This window comes from Oncorhynchus masou, chromosome 28 (assembly GCF_036934945.1).
Source record: "Oncorhynchus masou masou isolate Uvic2021 chromosome 28, UVic_Omas_1.1, whole genome shotgun sequence".
Taxonomy (NCBI): domain Eukaryota; kingdom Metazoa; phylum Chordata; class Actinopteri; order Salmoniformes; family Salmonidae; genus Oncorhynchus; species Oncorhynchus masou.
Genome location: NC_088239.1, coordinates 82,902,581 through 82,924,154, shown reverse-complemented (window position 1 = coordinate 82,924,154; position 21,574 = coordinate 82,902,581). Strand labels below are relative to the sequence as shown.

Genomic DNA, 21,574 nt, shown 5'->3' with positions numbered 1-21,574 from the left:
TTTAACAATGCCAATTCCGTTTTCTTTCTTTTTTTACTTTGGATCAGAGGGAACCTGTGGTAAAATTTGACGTTCAGTTTCACGTCTTGGCGACATTGTAGCTGTCTAGAAGTGATTCATATGGCTCCGTGTCCACAAACCAAATGTGACAATAAAAACATGACAGAGCTTGTCCAAAGTAATTGAATGCTAGCTAGCTAGCTAGCCAAATTCATCTGCTTCCTCTGTCCCCATTGGTCTTGCATTTAAAATATTTGGTTTGTGTAGATATAGCAAAGTCGTTTGTAGCTAACATTGATGCCAATGAATATAAAGTCAAATCAAATTTTATTTGTCACATACACATGGTTAGCAGATGTTAATGCGAGTGTAGCGAAATGCTTGCGCTTCTAGTTCCGACCTTGCAGTAATATCTAACCTAACAATTTCACTAGTAAGGTGGGTTTTGTGAATGGATATTGTACGTAGTGTATTTAGGCACTTTTTGTGGAATTTCTTAGCTGTGGAATATAATTTGTTTTTCTGGGTGTTTATTTGAAAATAATCGACACCAGCCAATCATAATAAGATATTCCCGCCAAGCTGTGGGAAATTTAAGCGAGGATTAATAAACTAGGATTAAGCTAGGATTAAGCTAGGATTAATAAACTAGGATTAATAAACTAGGATTTAAACTAGGATTAAGCTAGGATTAATAAACTAGGATTAAACTAGGATTAATAAACTAGGATTAAGCTAGGATTAATAAACTAGGATTAAGCTAGGAATAAGCTAGGATTAATAAACTAGGATTAATAAACTAGGATTAAGCTAGGATTAATAAACTAGGATTAAGCTAGGATTAAGCTAGGATTAATAAACTAGGATTAAGCTAGGATTAAGCTAGGATTAATAAACTAGGATTAATAAACTAGGATTAAGCTAGGATTAATAAACTAGGATTAAGCTAGGATTAATAAACTAGGATTAAGCTAGGATTAATAAACTAGGATTAAGCTAGGATTAAGTGTGTATAATTATGATTTATTTTGATCTATTTATTTTTTTAATATAACAGTTTGTAGCATTCACCTTTATTGAATTGCGTTTAGTCGTTTAGTCGCTGTACACCACAACATAAACCAGTGGTAACTGAACAACAATGGATCCAGGGACATTTCTCAGGGCTTTTCTTATTCCATTCTCAGATGAGTGCAGATTTGAATGAGGAGCACATTGATCGGATTGACAATGACCTAATGCAGGCCAAGACAGATCTGGTGGACGTCACAGAACCTCGCAGACAATGCCTCTTGGAACTTGGCCACGCAAAAGATTTTGTCATCTGGGTTAAAGAGGCCCTGAAAGGTAAAGAGGGCTTATGGCTAAACATTTTCATGACTCTAATACAGGGTTTCCTAAACTCTGTCCTCAGGATCCCAAGGGGTGACCGTTCTTTTTGTTTTTTTTTGCACTAGCACGACACAGCTCATTCAAGTAATCAACTAATCATCAAGTTCTGATCATTTAAATCAGCTGTTTAGTGCAAAAAAACAAAACATGCCCGAGGACTGAGTTTAGGAAATGCTGCTTTAATACTTTTTTTTTTTTAAATCTGTAAAATATGTCTGCATTGATTATATTTATTTTACAGATATCAATGAGCTGAAAGTGTTTGTTGATCTGGCATCCATCTCTGCTGGGGAGAATGATCTTGATGTGGACCGTGTGGCCTGTTTCCACGATGCCGTTCATGGATACTCCTCGTTGCTCTTCGAACTGAAGCAAGATTCTGGTTTTCAGACCGTTAAAGAGGTGATGAAGAAGCTCTGGAGAACATTGGATAATGATTGCAACCTTCCAAAAAAGCTGGTGAGATGAATATTTAATTTATTTTTTTTTTTTTTAAGATCGTTTTAATAATCCATTTTAAATTAAGCAGTCAATGTCCGACACTTAATTCTCTGTTTGAAGCATGACACAGCACGACACTTGGAGTGGTTGAAAACTGTGAAGGATTTCCACGGGTCTGTGGAGCTGTCCTCCCTCTCCTTAGCAACCGCCATCAACAAAAAGGGCATCTACACCATCAGTGCACAGAACCAAAAGAAGGTAGACAATATTACCGTGTAATATACTGTATGGATAACATTTTCATCAAGAAAAAAAAAAATACAGATCTGCAATGTGATTTAGGGTCTATCTTAAACAATGTGCATGAGATGGAGGCCATTACCATGTGAACTATTAGGAACCACCTGATATTTATTTTTTTATAGAGATTTTTTACCTTTATTTAAGTAGGCAAGTCAGTTAAGAACAAATTTTTATTTTCAATGACGGCCTAGGAACAGTGGGTTAACTGCCTGTTCAGGGGCAGAACGACAGATTTGTACCTTGTCAGCTCGGGGGTTTGAACTTGCAACCTTCCGGTTACTAGGCTACCCGATGGGCAAGATGTTGTACCCCCCTATATGTTGTAGTACCACAAGGGGTTCTAATCCTGTAGACAGTTTTTTTTTGTGTAACTAAATTTCACAGATAAATGATATGCACAAATAAATGCCCAACGGACCAATGAGCACACATCTGACTTTCCTGAAGCTTAAAGAAACGTCCATTTTAACACATATACTTTATTCTATGTTCATTCTGAAACATATTAAGGGAATTTTATGTGCATTTTTAAAAATTAACATTGTTTAAACATAACAACTGGACAGATTTTGTGTTTTAAGGAACCGGTCTTATGTAATGACCCACAGCCTAATTAATGTGTCCACAATCTACTTACATGTTTTGGGAATGTTGTGAGAACACAAAACATTTCAGTATTCAGTCAACATACCCAAGTTGTACAGTTTTGCGAAAAATCAATAAGAACAGTAAAATGTATCTCTGCGTGTTGCTTTTTTTTCTCAATCAAGTTGAGTCTTGAGACTGCCCTGAAGTTAAACATCTCTGAGGAACATGGTGAGGAACTGGAGATGCGTTCCTACTCACTGGAGGACCTGAGGGAGCTGCAGAACAAACTCATGCTCATGTCTGGTAAAGGGGACCAGTCTGAGGTGAACCACTTTTCAGAGGTAAATCTCTCAGTATTTCAATGTTTTCAGATACTACTTGTAATGTTGTTGTGCATTAGTTTATTTTCAGTTATAATTAAGCACTTTTGTGTTCATTTTCTTAGGTTTTCGCCAGTGTCCAGAGATTGACTGTGGCATTCATTGCCCTGTTTACAGCTGGGAACCCCCTGTTCCGAAACTGGAAAGCCAACATCAAATGTAGTTCACTCAGTGAGGAGGCTGACATTGTCATGGACTTTAACCTGGGCAGTGTTGTCAGTGTGATTACGGTGGAGGGAAACATCGTGGATCAGCTTCCGGAGCTGTGCAGGAAGTTGGAGAAGTGTCTGAAGTACTGGAATGACTTTATGGACAAACAGAGATCCCACCATTACTACCTGAACTACTACAATGCAGAGCAGATAGTCTACCTGTGCAGTACGCTGACTCAGCAAAATGTGGCCGATTTTGAAGACCAAGTTCTCATGATGCTGTCGTTCGTCAAACCCAACTGCACAGCCTCTGATCTGAGGCAGTCCCTCCATGCACTGCGAAGTGAGATCCTCACCACACAATCAGAGCAAAATGAGGAAGTTGAATTTCACACCTTTGTTGAAGTGTCAAGCAGTCTCATCGAACAGGAAATTGGCTCAGGAAAAGTGAATCTGATTTGGAATGCCTACATGAGAGACATGAAGAACTTTCTTCCAGACATTCTTGATGTCAGAAACTTTGGAAGATTTTTAGAAATATTGGCCAACAAAAAGGAATATAAATATTTGCCCAAAAAATGGAACAAAAAACATATTCAAAGGGATCTGCCCAAGGGCCTAGCTATTGGGAGCCCAAACCTTATTGTTTGCCCTCACGATGAGATCCTGGCATCTTGCATCTCCATTTACATGAGTAGTGAATGTCAGCCATTGCCTACTTATGATGAGGTGCTACTGTGTAACTCTACCACACCTTTTGAGCAAGTGGAGCTGTTCCTCAGGCGCTGCCTCACCCCAGGCTACAGAGGACAGAAGATCTACACCATGCTCTACGGGGATCAGCTGAGTTATGAAGTGAGCTCCAAAACCGAGAGATTCTTCAAGAGTATCACAATGCAGTGCCGGAAAGACTACAGGCTTGTGATCATCTGCAGTTTGGATCGAGAGCACACCTACCTTCCCTCAGCCTTCAGCCAGTACAGGTTACACATGGTACCCCAGGAACCCCTGCTCATGATTCAGCGTTACCTGAACAGACACTATACAGTCCCAGCAGATCAGATCAGTGCTGCTGCTGTATTCAAAGACCGGCAGTTTGTTGGAGTTGTGTCATCCGAAAGAGCAGGAGTTGGTCAGTATATTTCGTAGACATTTCCACCTGCAAATAGTGTAATATGTAGATAATGTTTGAATAAGTAAGTCATGTATTGAAGTGACTTTAACCCAACATCTAGTGACCTCATCAAGAGGTTTGGATGGTTAAGGTGTTGGCTTGGCAGTTGTTGGACCCGGGCTTAAGTCCTGGTTGGAGCTACGCCCCAGAATTTGTTACAATTTAATTTTTTGAACATCATTTCACACTAATAAGTTATACAAAAACAATTATTTCACACATATCCCTTTACAGATGTTTGTTTTAAGGTAATGATAAAGTAAGGAATTAGTGCTATGCTAGGTCAGATAGTTCTAAGCTGTTTTTTCTTTAAAAACAACAAAGAAATTGAAACTGACACTAAAATGCTACATGTAGCTCCTGAAGATGTTTGATTGACTAATTCGTCTTTTTATTTAAAACGCCTCACTCTTCAACTTGTTTGGTTCCTCTGAATAATGTCATCTTGTTGACCCTTTCAGGTAAATCCCTTTATATCAAGAGGCTATTTGAAAAACTGAAGGACGTCTTCATGAAGACTACAGTGCTGAAATGCATTCGCTTGATCAAGCCAACGGTGGACGAAAATGTCATTCTTCAGTCTCTTCTCAACAACCCTGGGAAGAAAGAGCTGACCATCTTCCATTTTGATGTCACATCTACGGTAATTATATCGGGGGGTATTAATTAAAGCTAGTTAGGTTTTCTCATGTGGGGGCAAAAAAAATTGTGCCTCTGAAATTGATTATTATAACATTATTGATTAACATTATTTGATCATGTTTATTGCAGACAATAACCCTTATCCTAGTTATGGTCTTCTTTTGAAAAAGCAGTTAACGTGCACCATTAAAATGAACAACTGCCAATATTCCGGGTTTAAATGATGAATAGAATACCCCTAATAAATTCTGTAACCTAAGTCCACAGCAAATGAATCCCTGGTAGTGGTTCAACAGGCACCTGAGAATTTGCCTTGTAGGCTTTAGGAAATTATTTTCCTGCCGATTTCCCACAACAATCATTTGTGCGAATTGCATGCGAGCCTTTAGTTTTGAGCTATGATGTTTTCACATCAAACACTTATTTAATACAAACAGTGACTTGTAAAATATGTTGAACTACAATAAATCTAACTTCCTGGACAGACAAAAGCTGAGCAACTGATAGGTAAGGAGTTCTGATGACCCTCTGAACTGCTGTACCGTTTGCTGAGCAGCAAGGCAAAACACACAAACGATGACTTGTGTCATTCTCACAGTTACCGGTCCTAATGGCCATGGCTGGAGCTGAATACGCTCTGTGTGAGATCATGGGTCAACTACCGAAACTGTGGATTATGATTGGAGGATTTGGTAGGAATAGGCGTGACTCTCGCTCACACTTAAAATCTTGATGCGTCATATATCCGATTCGAGTTAAAATCGTTTCGGACGTCAATGTCCTTCATCTGATTGCAATAACTTCCCAACCCACACTATGATCATAGGACTTCACAACAATCAAGAAAGTTTGCCTACAAAAATAATCGGAGTGAAAATCGTATTGTATACCCAGCATAAAACCACATAATTGTCAATATGCTTGAATCTCCTTTGAACTTAATTACATCTAGTATTTTTTTGTAAATTCCTTCACCCTCATTGTTTTTAATGCAATGTTCAACAGGTACAGAAGGGTCTTGATGAATGTCTGTTTAAACTGCTGGTCCTGGGCTATTTGATGGATTCTGAGGGAAGGATGTGGAAATGCAGCAACAAGCAGTTGTATGTGATTGAGATTCTACAGTCTACCATAAACCAGCACAGAAATGAACCAACAATGGTATGCTTTTTATTTTATTTTAAAGACTATCCAATATTCATTTGTTATCAGAACCTGTAATCAATGTACATGTATTTCTTGATTTTCTTAATCACACTTTCTCTCCTCTTTACAGAAAGCACCTGTCAACTTTACCTTCCTGGCCGTGTTCCCAAACATCTTCTGTCGCCCACCCAATGAGATTCTAGAGCTGGAAATGAGGATGCAACAGGATCCCTCCATTACGAAGCCTGAAGGCCCACTTATGGATGACCAAGAGTTCAAGAGTGACGCTTACCAACGACCATACCAATATCTGACTCGATCCCATAATCACGTCAACTTGGACAGATTTATGTACAGTGGAGTTGAAGGGAGCCATGTCAAATGCCTCCAGTTGCTCCTTCTGTACTGTGGAATTAAGGACCCCTCGTGGGCGGAGTTGAGGAATTTTACATGGTTCCTTAACCTTCAGCTGCGAGACTGCGAGACGTCCGTCTTCTGTGATGCCTCTATCACCGGGGACACTCTTCAGGGATTCAAGAACTTTGTGGTGGACTTCATGATTCTGATGGCCAAAGATTTCGCTACTCCTTCACTCAACATCTCTGACCAGAGCCCTGGGAAACAGGAGACGACCGGAATACAAGAAGAAGACTTGGCACCCTTCCGGATCAGAAAGAGATGGGAGTCAGAACCACATCCCTACATCTTCTTCAATGATGACCACATGTCAATGACCTTCATTGGCTTTCACCTTCAGCCCAATAAAGAAAACTGGGTAGATGCCGTTGATCCATCCACGGGGAGTGTGATCAAAAGAAACATCATGACCAAAAAACTGTTTGACGGCCTGACGCTACAGAGAGTCCCTTTCAACATTGATTTCGATGAACTGTCGAGACAGGATAAAATTGAATGCATTTGCAATGTTATGGGAATCCAGCAGCATCTTGATCCCGATGAAACATATGAGCTTACAACTGACAATATATTGAAGATGCTGGCAATTCTCATGCGTTTCAGGTGCAGCATCCCTGTTGTGATCATGGGCGAGACAGGATGTGGGAAAACGAGGCTCATCAACTTCCTCTGTGAACTACAGAAGAGAGCAGTGACCACGCAGAATATGAAGCTAGTCAAAGTGCACGGAGGAACTAGCTCAGACATGATCTACACCAATGTCAGAGAGGCAGAAGCCATTGCTTATAACAACAAACAAAGATATGGCTTTGATTCTGTTCTCTTCTTTGATGAAGCCAACACAACAGACGCCCTCAGCAGTATTAAGGAGGTCATATGTGATCATACTGTAGAAGGAGAACCTTTGCAATCCCAATGTGGCTTGCAAATCATTGCAGCATGCAACCCTTACAGAAAACACACAGATGAGATGATTCACAGATTGGAGTCAGCTGGCCTAGGATACAGAGTCCGAGCTGAAGAGACAGATGAAAAGTTGGGGTCCATCCCTCTCCGCCAGTTGGTGTACCGAGTCCAGGCCTTGCCCCCAAGCATGATCCCTCTGGTGTGGGACTTTGGACAGCTCAATGATCACACTGAAAATATGTACATCAAGAAAATTGTCAAGAGGGTGGTTCAGACCAACATGATCAATGTGACATATGCAAGTTGGATCACAAATGTCCTGTCGGCTTCACAGAGGTACATGCGGAAAAGAAAAGATGAATGTAGCTTTGTAAGTCTCAGGGATGTGGAGCGTTGCATGCAAGCTTTTGTCTGGTTTTACAAAAACCATAAGATGCTACTTGCTGATCTGTGGGAGTTTGAGAGAAATCAAAATGCAGAGAGGCGTGAAGAAATCCGAAGAGATCCAGTCTTGTGGTCTCTGGTGATGGCAGTGGGCGTGTGTTACCACGCCTGCTTGGAAAACAAAGAAGAGTACAGACAAAATATCTGCAAGTATCTCACTGGAATATACACCCCATTGAAGGTGATGCAGGAAATCTCACTCATGCAGGATCTTTTCCTGAGTGGAGTGCCACTGGGAGAAACAATTGCACGAAACAATGCTCTGAAAGAGAACGTCTTCATGATTGTTATCTGCATTGAGCTAAGAATCCCTCTCTTCTTGGTAGGGAAACCCGGGAGTTCTAAATCGCTGTCTAAAACCTTGGTGGCAGACGCCATGCAGGGTCAAGCCGCACACTCTGACCTCTACAAAAGACTGAAACAGATTCACCTGGTGTCCTTCCAGTGCAGCCCTCACTCCACACCGGCGGGCATCATCAACACGTTCAAGCAATGTGCTCGTTTCCAGGAGGGAAAGAACCTGAAGGAGTACATATCTGTGGTGGTGCTGGATGAAATTGGATTGGCTGAGGACTCTCCCAAAATGCCCCTGAAAACACTCCATCCTCTGCTAGAAGAAGGATGCATTGATGATGAGCCATTGCCACACAAGAAGGTTGGATTCATTGCCATTTCCAACTGGGCTTTGGACCCCGCGAAGATGAACAGAGGGATCTTTGTTTCACGCGGTGACCCTGACGAGAAGGAGCTGATTGAGAGTGCAAAAGGCATATGCTCGTCTGACACAATGATTTTGGAGAAAGTCAGAGATTTCTTTCAACCCTTTGCCAGGGCCTTCCTGAACATCAGTCCAGAAAAAGGCAAAGGTTTCTTTGGTTTGCGTGACTACTACAGCTTAATCAAGATGCTTTTCGCAATTACCAAGGCCTCAGAGCAGATCCCTAGTGCAGAGAAGATTGTGGAGGCGGTACTGAGGAACTTCAGTGGAAGAGATGATGTGGACGCGGTCACAGTCTTCACCAAAACACTTAAGATCAATCCAAATCTGGAGAGGATCAGTGCCATTGAGCTTGTGAGACAAAACATCTCAGCTCAGGAGGAAGAGTGCCGCTATTTGCTGCTACTGACCAAAAACTACGCAGCTTTACAGATCCTGCAGCAGACTTTCTTCTCAGAGAGCTGCCAGCCTGAGATTATCTTTGGGTCCAGCTTCCCCAAGGACCAAGAGTACACCCAGATCTGCCGCAACATCAACCGAATCAAGATCTGCATGGAAACCGGTCGAACCGTCGTGCTCTTGAACTTGCAGAACCTATATGAAAGTCTCTACGATGCTCTCAACCAATACTACGTTTGCTTAGGAGGCCAAAAGTACGTTGACCTGGGACTGGGGACCCATCGTGTCAAATGCAGAGTGCACAAAGACTTCAAGCTCATCGTCATTGAGGATAAAGAGGTGGTCTACAACCAGTTTCCAATCCCTCTTATCAACAGGCTTGAGAAACATTACCTGGATATCCATTCTGTCCTTAGTAAAGAACAAAGGAAATTGTTGTGGACTTGGAGAGATGGGTTGTGCAGTTTGTAGATCTTCGACAAAGCTCACCTGCACCACAGACCTTCAACTACCAACCTCCTGATGTTTTCATTGGCTTCCATGCGGACACGTGTGCCTCGGTGGTTCGTCAAGTGACCGAGAAACAGGGGGGAGACATGGACATCCCAGACCGACAAAGAAGAGTACTAGATGAGGCCAAACTCATCCTGGTGAACTGTGCCACTCCGGACTCTGTGGCTCGGCTGGACTGCACAGGGCTCTCTAAAGTGGAGATCGACCATCTGACCAGGTTCTACTATGAAGAGAGGAAGCACAGCTCTTTGGCTGACTTTGTCTGTCACACACAACAGGTTGAGCAGAGCCCTTCCTGCTTCATAGAGGTAATTTAGTCGTAGTTGAATTTGAACGGTACATTTTTACGTCTTATTTCTCCACCATCCCTTAATTTGTTTTATCTTTACTTCATCAGGTGACAACATTTTCCAGACTGTTGACAGAATCGGATATTGGACCGCTGAAGGAGGTGGTGAACAATGTAGAGCTCCTGTCACTACAGCAGTTTGACACAGAGCTCTCTTTCCGCAAGAAGATCAGGTTGACTTATTTTAAATGTTTTAGATCTGTAAATCATATATTTATTGTTGTTGTTGTTTTTCTCCAGTTAACGTAGTTGTTTTTTCCCTAGGGAATTTCTGACACCTGGAGATGCATCTAGCAACAAACTACTCATTATTCAGTCAGATTTGTATGAAGCATCACACAATGCAAGTGTCATTGCATCTGCAAAGTAAAGTCAATATACTTTCATAAATATTTACAAATAAATGAAAACTAGGGTCAATCTAATTTCATAAATATCTGTAAACAAAATTAAGATACTATCTGAGAAAATGTTTCATTGTTTTCAGGTACTCTGCCATAAATGAAATCAACAAATCAAAACATGAAGAGATTGAAGGCAAGGTGTTTGTCTACTTCATTACCAAACTGTTAAGATTGGACAGTGGCACTTCCTTTGTTGGATTTCATGGAGGTGAGATGATCTTATCAATACATGTTTAAAGCCTGTTGTGATTAAAAAATAAATAAATGGAACATGGAATCAGAAAATGTCAATAAAAGGCTACTGGTCATTTTCTGCCAATAGGCCCCTGGAGATCCGTTCACATTGATGACCTCAGAAGATCCAAAGATATTGTTTCAGATATCAGAGTCTTGCGGAACCTTGCCATCTGTCAACTGTTTGAGGAAAGGCGGGATCAGCCGCAAGGTATATAAAACACATTTAAAAAGCTGTGTTGTGATTATGTAAATGACCGGCTATGAAAATCCTTCTGACACTTGAGTGCGGTTACAATAACACACAATAATGAGATTATTGTGGATAGTCAGATTAATATAATAGTTTGTCTAAAAACATTTACATGCTTTTCAAGAAGAACGATTTCTTTAATAATCCTGTTGACATGGACACATCTGAAATCACGCTACCCCGATGACACTGATAAATGCAGAAAATCTCCAATCAAAATAAACGTTCTACCTCAGCGACCGTGTTATTTTTGGGAAGCATATTTTATTCTGAGTTCGGACATATAAAGTTTGTATATGAAAACTACTTCTCGGAACAACTAAACGTATGTCTTAGAACACACCGCTCGTGCTATAGAGGGAGGCTCTCGGCTGGTGCTAGCACAGATCAAATGCACCGCCGGAATGCAGATTTAAGGTGTTAGTATGTCCTAATAGTTCTAAAAGATTGCTCAGAAAACTTTTAATCAGCGTATTTTGACCTTACACCGATTTTAAGATAAGCAGAGTTAAGGTTGTTCACATGCCTATTGCATAATCTACCTATTGCCATAAACAGTTTAATATCAAATGATTGGTGTGCATGTAAACGTACTCATTGACTCCTGAGGTGATGACCTGTTGCACTCTATACCAGGGTCAGATAATAACCATATAATAATAATAATAACCATATTATGCCTGTCATCGCTGATCGTCTTGAATGTGTTGAATACCGATAAGGCCTTAATGGCCACACGTGCTCTTTTTACATTTATTTTCTCCCCAATTTCGTGGAATCCAATTGGTAGTTTACAGTCTTGTCCCATCGCTGCAACTAGCACGGATCGGGCGAGGCGAATGGATTTAAGGTGTTAGTATAAACACTAAACCCAAAAGCATTTCTTGACAAATGCCCGCTTAACCCGGAAGCCAGCCACACCAATGTGTCGGAGGAAACACCTACAGCTGGTCGATTTTAAGATACTGCAGAGTTACAGGAGTCGCTGTGCACGGTGGGATAAGAACATCCCTGCTGGCCAAATCCCCTAACCCGGACCTACTTGCCATAAACAGTTTAATATCAAAGAGTCTGGTGTGCAGATAGAGCCTGGACCCGAATTGAGCCTGAGGTGAACCGCACTGCAATGCTTTAGACCACTATACCAGGCCCGGGAGGCAAGCCCCCGGAGCCCTGTTCCTCTCTAGGTTTCTTTCTTAGGTTCCTGCCTTCTAGGGAGTTTTTCCTAGCTACTGTGCTTCTGCATTGCTTGCTGTTTGGGGTTTTAGGCTGGGTTTCTGTTCAGCACTTTGTGCTTTACAACTATTGATGTGAAAAGGGCTTCATAAAATAGATGTGATTGATGTAAATGCAGAGCAAAGTAGGCAAAGAGACTTTCATGATCTCATCCCATGTCAAGAAGTACTAACTGAAATCTGTATAACACTTTCTCTAAAAGAAAGTTTGTTTACTTACAATTACAAAAACGTTGTTAAATTTTGGGCAGGTTTGGAGGACATGTACACTGGGACAGATAAACATGACATGGAATTTGAAGACCAAACAGTGAGTAATATCCAAACTCATCTGCAATTTGATAGACTGATCACACACAAATATATTAAAATATATATATTTGGAGCACTTTCATTTTCCTTGGGTTCTCTCTAGCTTCCGCAGGCCTGGAAGGATGTCCTGGACACCACACTGTTGCTGCGTAGCTGTGTGCAGAGCGCAGTGGGCATGCTCAGAGATCAGATGGGGGGTGGGTTCCGCAACACCAGGAGAGTGGAGATCCTACTGACTCTCCTAACCGACAACGAAGAAAAACAAGGTAGTAGAGCTGAGCAACAAGTTATTCCGTTATTGTTGTTTTTTGTTTTTTTTAGTAATGCTATCTGTTCACATTAATCCGACTGTTTCTAATTCATGTTTAAGGAACAGCTGGATTTCTGAGAATTGTTAAGCGACGGCTCCACTCTTTACTGGAAACCCGAGAAAAAAACACTAACTTAACAAAAAACTGGGTCATTAGTGAGGCTTCCAACATTGATGCCTTGCATGAGGGAGGGACATTTAGGTGAGTGACCACTATTCACCAATGAATTGAGAGACACAGACCCCTTCCATATGCTTGTGAAAGATGTCGAAAATATTTACTGGGGAAAATAATTTTCTAGACTTGAATAACACAATGTAGCCGGTTACTCGGTGCCTTACTAAGCTAGTTTTGTGCTTTAACAGACAAACCCTATGGAAACGACTTCAGGCGGTGGTCATTCCACTTTTGGCACAACTGGTCTCTGTCATTGACCGTGATGGTAATCTCGACCTCCTGCTGGACACCAACTCTGAAGAGCCAATAAAAAGATTGTGGTTAGACATTTTTGGGGACGATAAACTACTTGATGTTCCCTTTCCCTATTCTAGTGTGGACAACAAGTAAGTGGCCTCAGTGACAAGGAGCATTGTTTTCTCTATGCTCTTATTCATTGTGAAAATGGAACATTTTAATTGGTCGACGTATTTCATCACGTACAGTTGTGTGTTCTTTGTCTCGGCACCCAGAACCAACTCTTGTGAGAGTGTGCCTGCCTCTGCTCAGCTACTTAGAAATGTTCATTTCACTTATCCGTAGATCTTCTTTGCGGTATATTGGCTATTGACATTCATTTACTCCACCATGGCTGGTCTATAACCTAAATTAAAGGACAAGGTAGCTTTCTTTTCTTTTTTTTTCTTGTTTTTACCAGGTGTCACTTAGTTTTGAGAAAGGTACCCCACCAGCGATAGACTTCCTCGGGTTTATTTTGCCGTTTCGGGGGCCGTGGATAGAACATAAACAAAGGCTCCAAAAACACAGAAATACGTACTTTTTTTAGAAACATCAAAGCTCTCAGTATAGTGACGCAGGTCTTTTTAAAACGTTGTACACATTAAATCGTGTCATTACGCAATGTTATATTCCATTTCCTGTTTTCCGTGTTTTGAGCCATACACATGCCTTCTCGTTCCCATTGTGGTGATGGTAATGTGGAAAATTGGAATTTGGTTTACTTTCTGAATTTAAATGGAATGGGAATCCCAACTCTCTGGAATGCATTAGCCTGGGTTCTATTCCTGCTATGTCCAAAACAGAATCAGTTTTTTGTGACAAGGCTAGACGTCTCAGTGCCCTATTCTTAGGGTTGTTAATATCCAGAAATATTTAAGCGATTCCAAGAGTTGATTCCTGGATTTGGAAATCGATTCCAAGAGTTGATTCCTGGATTTGGAAATCGATTCCAAGAGTTGATTCCTGGATTTGGAAATCGATTCCAAGAGTTGATTCCTGGATTTGGAAATCGATTCCAAGAGTTGATTCCTGGATTTGGAAATCGATTCCAAGAGTTGATTCCTGGATTTGATTCCAAGAGTTGATTCCATAACAAAAGCGGTACAAAACAATGTTCACACAAGTATAATAATATGTATTTGCTATTTATAGGAATGGATAATATACATGTTCTACCTGAACCCATGTGCCATTATCAAAATTGCACACAACCAACAAAAAATAATAATACTCACAAAACCTGAAATTTGATGGAAAGTACCATTTTTAAAGTGGCAGGAATCGATTCTTGAAAAATAATTGATTCCTCGTGAAGGAATCTATTCTGATTCCCACTACTGTTAGGAATTGGGAATCAACCATTTTTGGGAGGAAATGACTCCCCTGCCTTACATTTAAAAAAAAAAAATGTAATTCCATTGTAAATCAACCTATCCTTGTCCCAGTGCTACGTCCAAGACCTTCCTGGTCCAGAATAACATCCCAATAGACAAGAATATCAGCTGCACCATGCCCTTCAGCTGGAGGATCAAGGACTACCTGAATGAGCTCTGGATTTATGCTCTGCAACATGAAGGTAGTAGCTTATCAGAACACATCTGCGGCAGGGTGTCATCATAGTGTAACCTATGCATTGCACTGTTACAATTTATTTTTGTTTCCCTATCGCTTGACAGGCCAAAGTCAGAGGCAGTTGGAGGAGTTTTTTGGGAAGACTCCTCTGGGCCGCTACATTGCGATAGCGGACAATGAGATGCAGACAGAGCTTTTCCACAGATACCTGCAGGATTTCATTACCATGACCATGAATGTGACTTGTGCAGAGGACCTACAGGTTGGATTTCTCTTTGCACTTTCACCATGATTCAGTGTTTCCCCTATGATAGTTTTCAGCAGCGGTGGCAAGGTTAGCATAGAGAGAGGGATTGGGACATTTGACAGTTTCTGCAATTCTCCCAATTTTGTCATGGCTTATGCCGTGTTCTTATACTGTTTAAGGGGCGGCAAGGTAGCCTAGTGGTTAGAGTGTTGGACTAGTAACCCCCCGAGCTGAAAAGGTACAAATCTGTCATTCTGCCCCTGAACAGGCAGTTAACCCCACTGTTCCTAGGCCATCATTGAAAATAAGAATTAAATAAAGGTAAAATAAAAAAATAAAAAGTGACTCAAAAAATTATAACAAAATGAATGGGGGCCCCATTCAATGGTTTTTCTTTATTTTTTTCTATTTTCTACATTGTAGAATAATAGTGAAGACATTAAAACTATGAAATAATACATGGAATCAGGTAGTAACCAAAAGAAAAGTGTTAAACAAATCAAAATATGTTTTATATTTGAGATTCTTCAACGTAGCCATCCTTTGCCTTGATGACAGCTTTGCACACGCTTGCTGTCTCAACCAGCTTCACCTGGAATGCTTTTCCAACATTCTTGAAGGAGTTCCCACATATGCTGAGCACTTGTTGGCTGCTTTTCCTTCACTCTGCAGTCCATCTCATCCCAAACCATCTCAATTGGGTTGAGGTCCGGTGATTGTGGAGGCCAGGTCATCTGATGCAGCATTACATCACTCTCCTGCTTAGTCAAATAGCCCTTACACAGCCTGGAGGTGTGTTTTGGGTCATTGTCCTGTTGAAAAACAAATAATAGTCCCACTAAGCACAAACCAGATGGGAGGCATATCGCTGCAGAACGCTGTAGTAGCCATGCAGGTTAAGTGTGCCTTGATTTCTAAATAAATCAGTCAGTGTCTCCAGAAAAGCACCATCACACCTCCTCCTCCGTACTTTACGGTGTGAACCACACATGCAGAGATCATCCATTCACCCACTATGCGTCGCACAAAGACACAGCGGTTGGAACCAAAAACCTCAAATTTGCTCGTGTTTCTTGGCCCGAGCAAGCCTCTTGGTGTCCTTTAGTAGTGGTTTCTTTGCAGAAATAAGACCATGAAGGCCTGATTCACGCAGTCTCTTCTGAACAGTTGCTGTTGAGATGTGTCTGTTATTTGAACACCGTGAAGCATTTATTTGGGCTGCAATCTGAGGCTGGTAACTCTAATGAACTTATCCTCTGCAGCAGAGGTAACTCTGGGTCTTCCTTTCCTGTGCTGGTCCTCATGAGAGCCAGTTTCATCATAGCACTTGATGGTTTTTGCGACTGCGCTTGAAGTTCTTTACCTTCATGTCTTAAAGTAATGATGGACTGTCATTTCTCTTTGCTCATTTGAGCTGTTCTTGCCATAATATGGACTTCTTCTGTATACCACCCCTAGTTTGTCAAAACAAGTGATTGGCTCAAAAGCATTAAGAAATTACACAAGGTAACTTTTTAACAAGGCCCACCTGTTAATTAAATTGCATTCCAGGTGACTACGTCATGAAGCAGGTTGAGAGAATGCCAAGAGGGTGCAAATCTGTCATCAGGGCAAAGGGTGGCTACGTTGAATAATCTCAAATATAAAATATATTTTGATTTGTTTAACACTTTTTTTGGTTACTGCATGATTCCATATGTGTTATTTCATAGTTTTAATGTCTTCACTAATACTCTACAATGTAGGAAATTGTAAAAAATCGAGTGGAGGCCATGATTTAGCAGCTAAATTAATATAGGAAAATACTGATTATTTTTCCAAAGTTCATTCCAGGTTGGGATGAAGAGGGATCAAGAGGGATGTGTAATATCTTGAGGTGTGTGTGTGTGTGTGTGTGTGTGTGTGTGTGTGTGTGCGTGTGCGTGTGCGCAACAATCTAGCTCCTTTGTGGCGCCTTGACCTGTTGTGTGAACGAGCTGCGACTAGGTCATGATGCTATGTGTACGGAGGTGGCCTCTCTGCCCTGGGTCCATGATGCCTACAACCAGTTTAAGAACCGCCTACAGAACTTGTCCAGAATGATCAACATCCCCCGAGTGGGTCAGGGCCTCCTGGCGAACACACACATCAGAGAAGGGATGGAGCTGGTGAGTATATACTAGGGTACTACATTCTCATGGAAAAAGAAAAAAAAGGCCCAATTGATATCAATACAAGTACGGTAAAAGTAAGAAGGAGAAAAAAGCCTGTTTCGTTGCCTAGCCAACTGTTATTGTTAACGCTCACTGTTTGCATAAAGGACGTCAATAGTTGCTCAAATAATGTACATGATGCTGTGAGTTTTATACAAGTATATCTAAAGGCTGTGTTCAGCATTATCCTCTATCCCTCACTATCTACAGGGTGTTTTTGTAGCATTATCCTCTATCCCTCACTATCTAAAGGGTTTTTGCAGCATTATTCTCTATCCCTCACTATCTACAGGGTGTTTTTTGTAGCATTATCCTCTATCCCTCACTATCTAAAGGGTGTTTTGTTGAATTATCCTCTATCCCTCACTATTAAAGGGTGTTTTGCAGCATTATCCTCTATCCCTCACTCACTATCTAAAGGGTTTTTATCAGCATTATCCTCTATCCCTCACTATCTAAAGGGTGTTTTTGTAGCAGCATTATCCTCTATCCCTCACTATCTAAAGGGTGTTTTTGGCATTATATTCACTCATCTAAAGGGTGCATTATCCTCTATCCCTAAAGGGTATTTCGCTATATTTGAAGGGTGTTTTCAGCACTATATTTAAAGGGTGTTTTCAGCATTATCCTTTATCCCCCCTATATTTAAAGGGTGTTTCAGCATTATCCTTTATCTAAAGGGTTTTCAGCATTATTTATCCCTCGCTATATCTAAAGGGTGTTTTACAGCATTGTCCTCTATCCCTCGCTATATTTAAAGGGTGTTTCAGCATTGTCCTCTATCCCCCACTATATTTAAAGGGTGTTTTCCAGCATTGTCCTCTATCCCTCGCTATATTTAAAGGGTGTTTTCCAGCATTGTCCTTTATCCCTCACTATATTTAAAGGGTGATTTCCAGCATTATCCTCTATCCCTCACTATATTTAAAGGGTGTTTTCCAGCATTGTCCTCTATCCCTCACTATATTTAAAGGGTGTTTTCCAGCATTATCCTCTATCCCTCACCAGCATTATCCTTATCCTATATTTAAAGGGTGTTTTCCAGCATTATCCTCTATCCCTCACTATATTTAAAGGGTGTTTTCCAGCATTATCCTCTATCCCTCACTATATTTAAAGGGTGTTTTACAGCATTATCCTCTATCCCTCACTATATTTAAAGGGTGTTTTCCGGCATTATCCTCTATCCCTCACTATATTTAAAGGGTGTTTCCAGCATTATCCTCTATCCCTCACTGCTCGACAGGTCCTGGACGTATATGCGGCCTTGGCCTGTGTGGAACACCTGGAGCCTCAGGCTCTGGACACAGATGCCCAGCGGCTACACTGGCTCAGGCAGGTCAAGAGACTCCAGGTGCCCATAGAGCTGGTCTGCTCTGAGGAGAGTCGTAGACACTATGGGGAGAGAAGCAAGGCCATGGTCTGCAGAGTCCAGTGAGTTCAACGGGATTAGAGTATAATTAATAATTGTCCGTCCGAAGATGTAAATTTAGCCGTCCTTAGGCATCGCCTTACATAAATGACACAAACAACACATCATGCCCGTTATTACACTATATATTCATGTACAGAACAGTAGTTGACAGTTACCTATTTATTAATATTATAATATTATAATATTAGCACTTAATATTACCTATATATTAATGTATAGAACAGTAGTTGACAGTTATCGTTACAAACAGGATGGACGGCGAAGATTCAAATCAAATCAAATTTATTTATATAGCCCTTCGTACATCAGCTGATATCTCAAAGTGCTGTACAGAAACCCAGCCTAAAACCCCAAACAGCAAGCAATGCAGGTGTAGAAGCACGGTGGTTAGGAAAAACTCCCTAGAAAGGCCAAAACCTAGGAAGAAACCTAGAGAGGAACCAGGCTATGTAGGGTGGCCAGTCCTCTTCTGGCTGTGCCGGGTAGAGATTATAACAGAACATGGCCAAGATGTTCAAATGTTCATAAATGACCAGCATGGTCGAATAATAATAAGGCAGAACAGTTGAAACTGGAGCAGCAGCACGGCCAGGTGGACTGGGGACAGCAAGGAGTCATCATGTCAGGTAGTCCTGGGGCATGGTCCTAGGGCTCAGGTCCTCCGAGAGAGAGAAGGAGAGAATTAGAGAACGCACACTTAGATTCACACAGGACACCGAATTGGACAGGAGAAGTACTCCAGATATAACAAACTGACCCCAGCCCACCGACACATAAACTACTGCAGCATAAATACTGGAGGCTGAGACAGGAGGGGTCAGGAGACACTGTGGCCCCACCCGAGGACACCACCGGACAGGGCCAAACAGGAAGGATATAACCCCACACACTTTGCCAAAGCACAGCCCCCACACCACTAGAGGGATATCTTCAACCACCAACTTACCATCCTGAGACAAAGCTGAGTATAGCCCGCAAAGATCTCCGCCATGGCACAACCCAAGGGGGGTGCCAACCCAGACAGGATGACCACATCAGTGAATCAACCCACTCAGGTGACGACGCCCCTTCCAGGGACGGCATGAGAGAGCCCCAGTAAGCCATTGACTCAGCCCCTGTAATAGTGTTAAAGGCAGAGAATCCCAGTGGAAAGAGGGGAACCGGCCAGGCAGAGACAGCAAGGGGTGGACTCGCTGTCCTCCAGAGTTTGTTCACCTTCCCACTCCTGGGCCAGACTACACTCAATCATATGACCCACTGAAGAGATGAGTCTTCAGTAAAGACTTAAAGGTTGAGACCAAGTTTGCGTCTCTGACATGGGTAGGCAGACCATGGTCCATAAAAATGGAGCTCTATAGGAGAAAGCCCTGCCTCCAGCTGTTTGCTTAGAAATTCTAGGGACAATTAGGAGGCCAGCGTCTTGTGACCGTAGCGACGTGTAGGTATGTACGGCAAGACCAAATCAGAGAGATAGGTAGAGCAAGCCCATGTAATGCTTTGTAGGTTAGCAGTAAAACCTTGAAATCAGCCCTTGCTTTGACAGGAAGCCAGTGTATGGAGGCTAGCACTGGAGTAATATGATCAAATTTTTTGGTTCTAGTCAAGATTCTAGCAGCCGATATGTCTAGCACTAACTGAAGTTTATTTAGTGCTTTATCCGGGTAGCAATGGAAAGTGACAGAGCATTGCAGTAGTCTAACCTAGAAGTGACAAATGCATGGATTAATTTTTCTGCATCATTTTTGGACAGAAAGTTTCTGATTTTTGCAATGTTACGTAGATGGAATAAAGCTGTCTTTGAAATGGTCTTGATATGTTCTTCAAAAGAGAGATTCAAGAAGCAATTTTGGAGAGAAAGATTTTTCAGAAAGAAGGGTCCAGAGTAACTGGTCTGTAGTTGTTGACATCGGAGGGCGAGTGTAGGTTTTTTCGAGGTCCTTCAGTTTTATTTGAGACGACTGTACAACCATTAAGATTAATTGTCAGATTCAACAGAAGATCTCTTTGTTTCTTGGGATCTAGAACAAGCATCTCTGTTTTGTCCGAGTATAAAAGTAGAAAGTTTGCAGCCATCCACTTCCTTATGTCTGAAACACATGCTTCTAGCAAGGGCAATTTTGGGCTTCACCATGTTTCATTGAAATGTACAGCTGTGTGTCATCCGCATAGCAGTGAAAGTTAACATTATGTTTTCAAATAACATCCCCAAGAGGTAAAATATATAGTGAAAACAGTAGTGGTCCTAAAACGGAACCTTGAGGAACACCGAAATTTACAGTTGATTTGTCAGAGGACAAACCATTCACAGAGACAAACTGATATCTTTCCGACAGATAAGATCTAAACCGGGAACTTGTCCGTGTAGACCAATTTGGGTGACACGCCAGACCTGCTATACATTTGAAATAAAATATTTATATTATTTAATATATTTATATTTAATCCCATGGGACATTATGCTTTACACAAACATGTAAACCTGCCTTCTATTGCATATACACGATCGAGCTAAGTAACTGTCAACTACTGTTATCTACATTAATATATAGGTAACTGTCAACTACTGTTCTATACATTAATATATATGTTAAACTGTACATTAATATATAGGTAATTAACTACTGTTATACTGTTATCTACATTAATATATAGGTAATTAACTACTTACATTAATATATAGGTAATTAACTACTGTTATCTACATTAATATATAGGTAACTGTCAACTACTGTTCTGTACATTAATATATAGGTAATTAACTACTGTTATCTACATTAATATATAGGTAATTAACTACTGTTATCTACATTAATATATAGGTAACTGTTAACTACTGTTATCTACATTAATATATAGGTAATTAACTACTGTTCTGTACATTAATATATAGGTAACTGTCAACTACTGTTCTGTACATTAATATATAGTTAACTGTCAACTACTGTTATCTACATTAATA

At 41.0% G+C, this 21,574-nt stretch overlaps 1 protein-coding gene across 1 annotated transcript in view; it reads left to right on the top strand.

Moving 5' to 3' along the window:
• LOC135518415 (E3 ubiquitin-protein ligase rnf213-alpha-like) overlaps positions 1–21,574 on the top strand; it is a 106,365-nt gene that overhangs the window by 40,136 nt on the left and 44,655 nt on the right. The window contains 21 exon segments of the mRNA XM_064943587.1: positions 1,188–1,347; positions 1,634–1,851; positions 1,954–2,091; positions 2,907–3,065; positions 3,170–4,388; positions 4,892–5,073; positions 6,078–6,233; positions 6,349–9,529; positions 9,532–9,923; positions 10,013–10,137; positions 10,229–10,330; positions 10,452–10,576; positions 10,691–10,813; positions 12,342–12,400; positions 12,506–12,668; positions 12,773–12,914; positions 13,079–13,276; positions 14,615–14,745; positions 14,846–15,003; positions 16,929–17,135; positions 18,427–18,614. Coding sequence (XP_064799659.1) covers positions 1,188–1,347; positions 1,634–1,851; positions 1,954–2,091; positions 2,907–3,065; positions 3,170–4,388; positions 4,892–5,073; positions 6,078–6,233; positions 6,349–9,529; positions 9,532–9,923; positions 10,013–10,137; positions 10,229–10,330; positions 10,452–10,576; positions 10,691–10,813; positions 12,342–12,400; positions 12,506–12,668; positions 12,773–12,914; positions 13,079–13,276; positions 14,615–14,745; positions 14,846–15,003; positions 16,929–17,135; positions 18,427–18,614 — 7,526 coding nt within the window.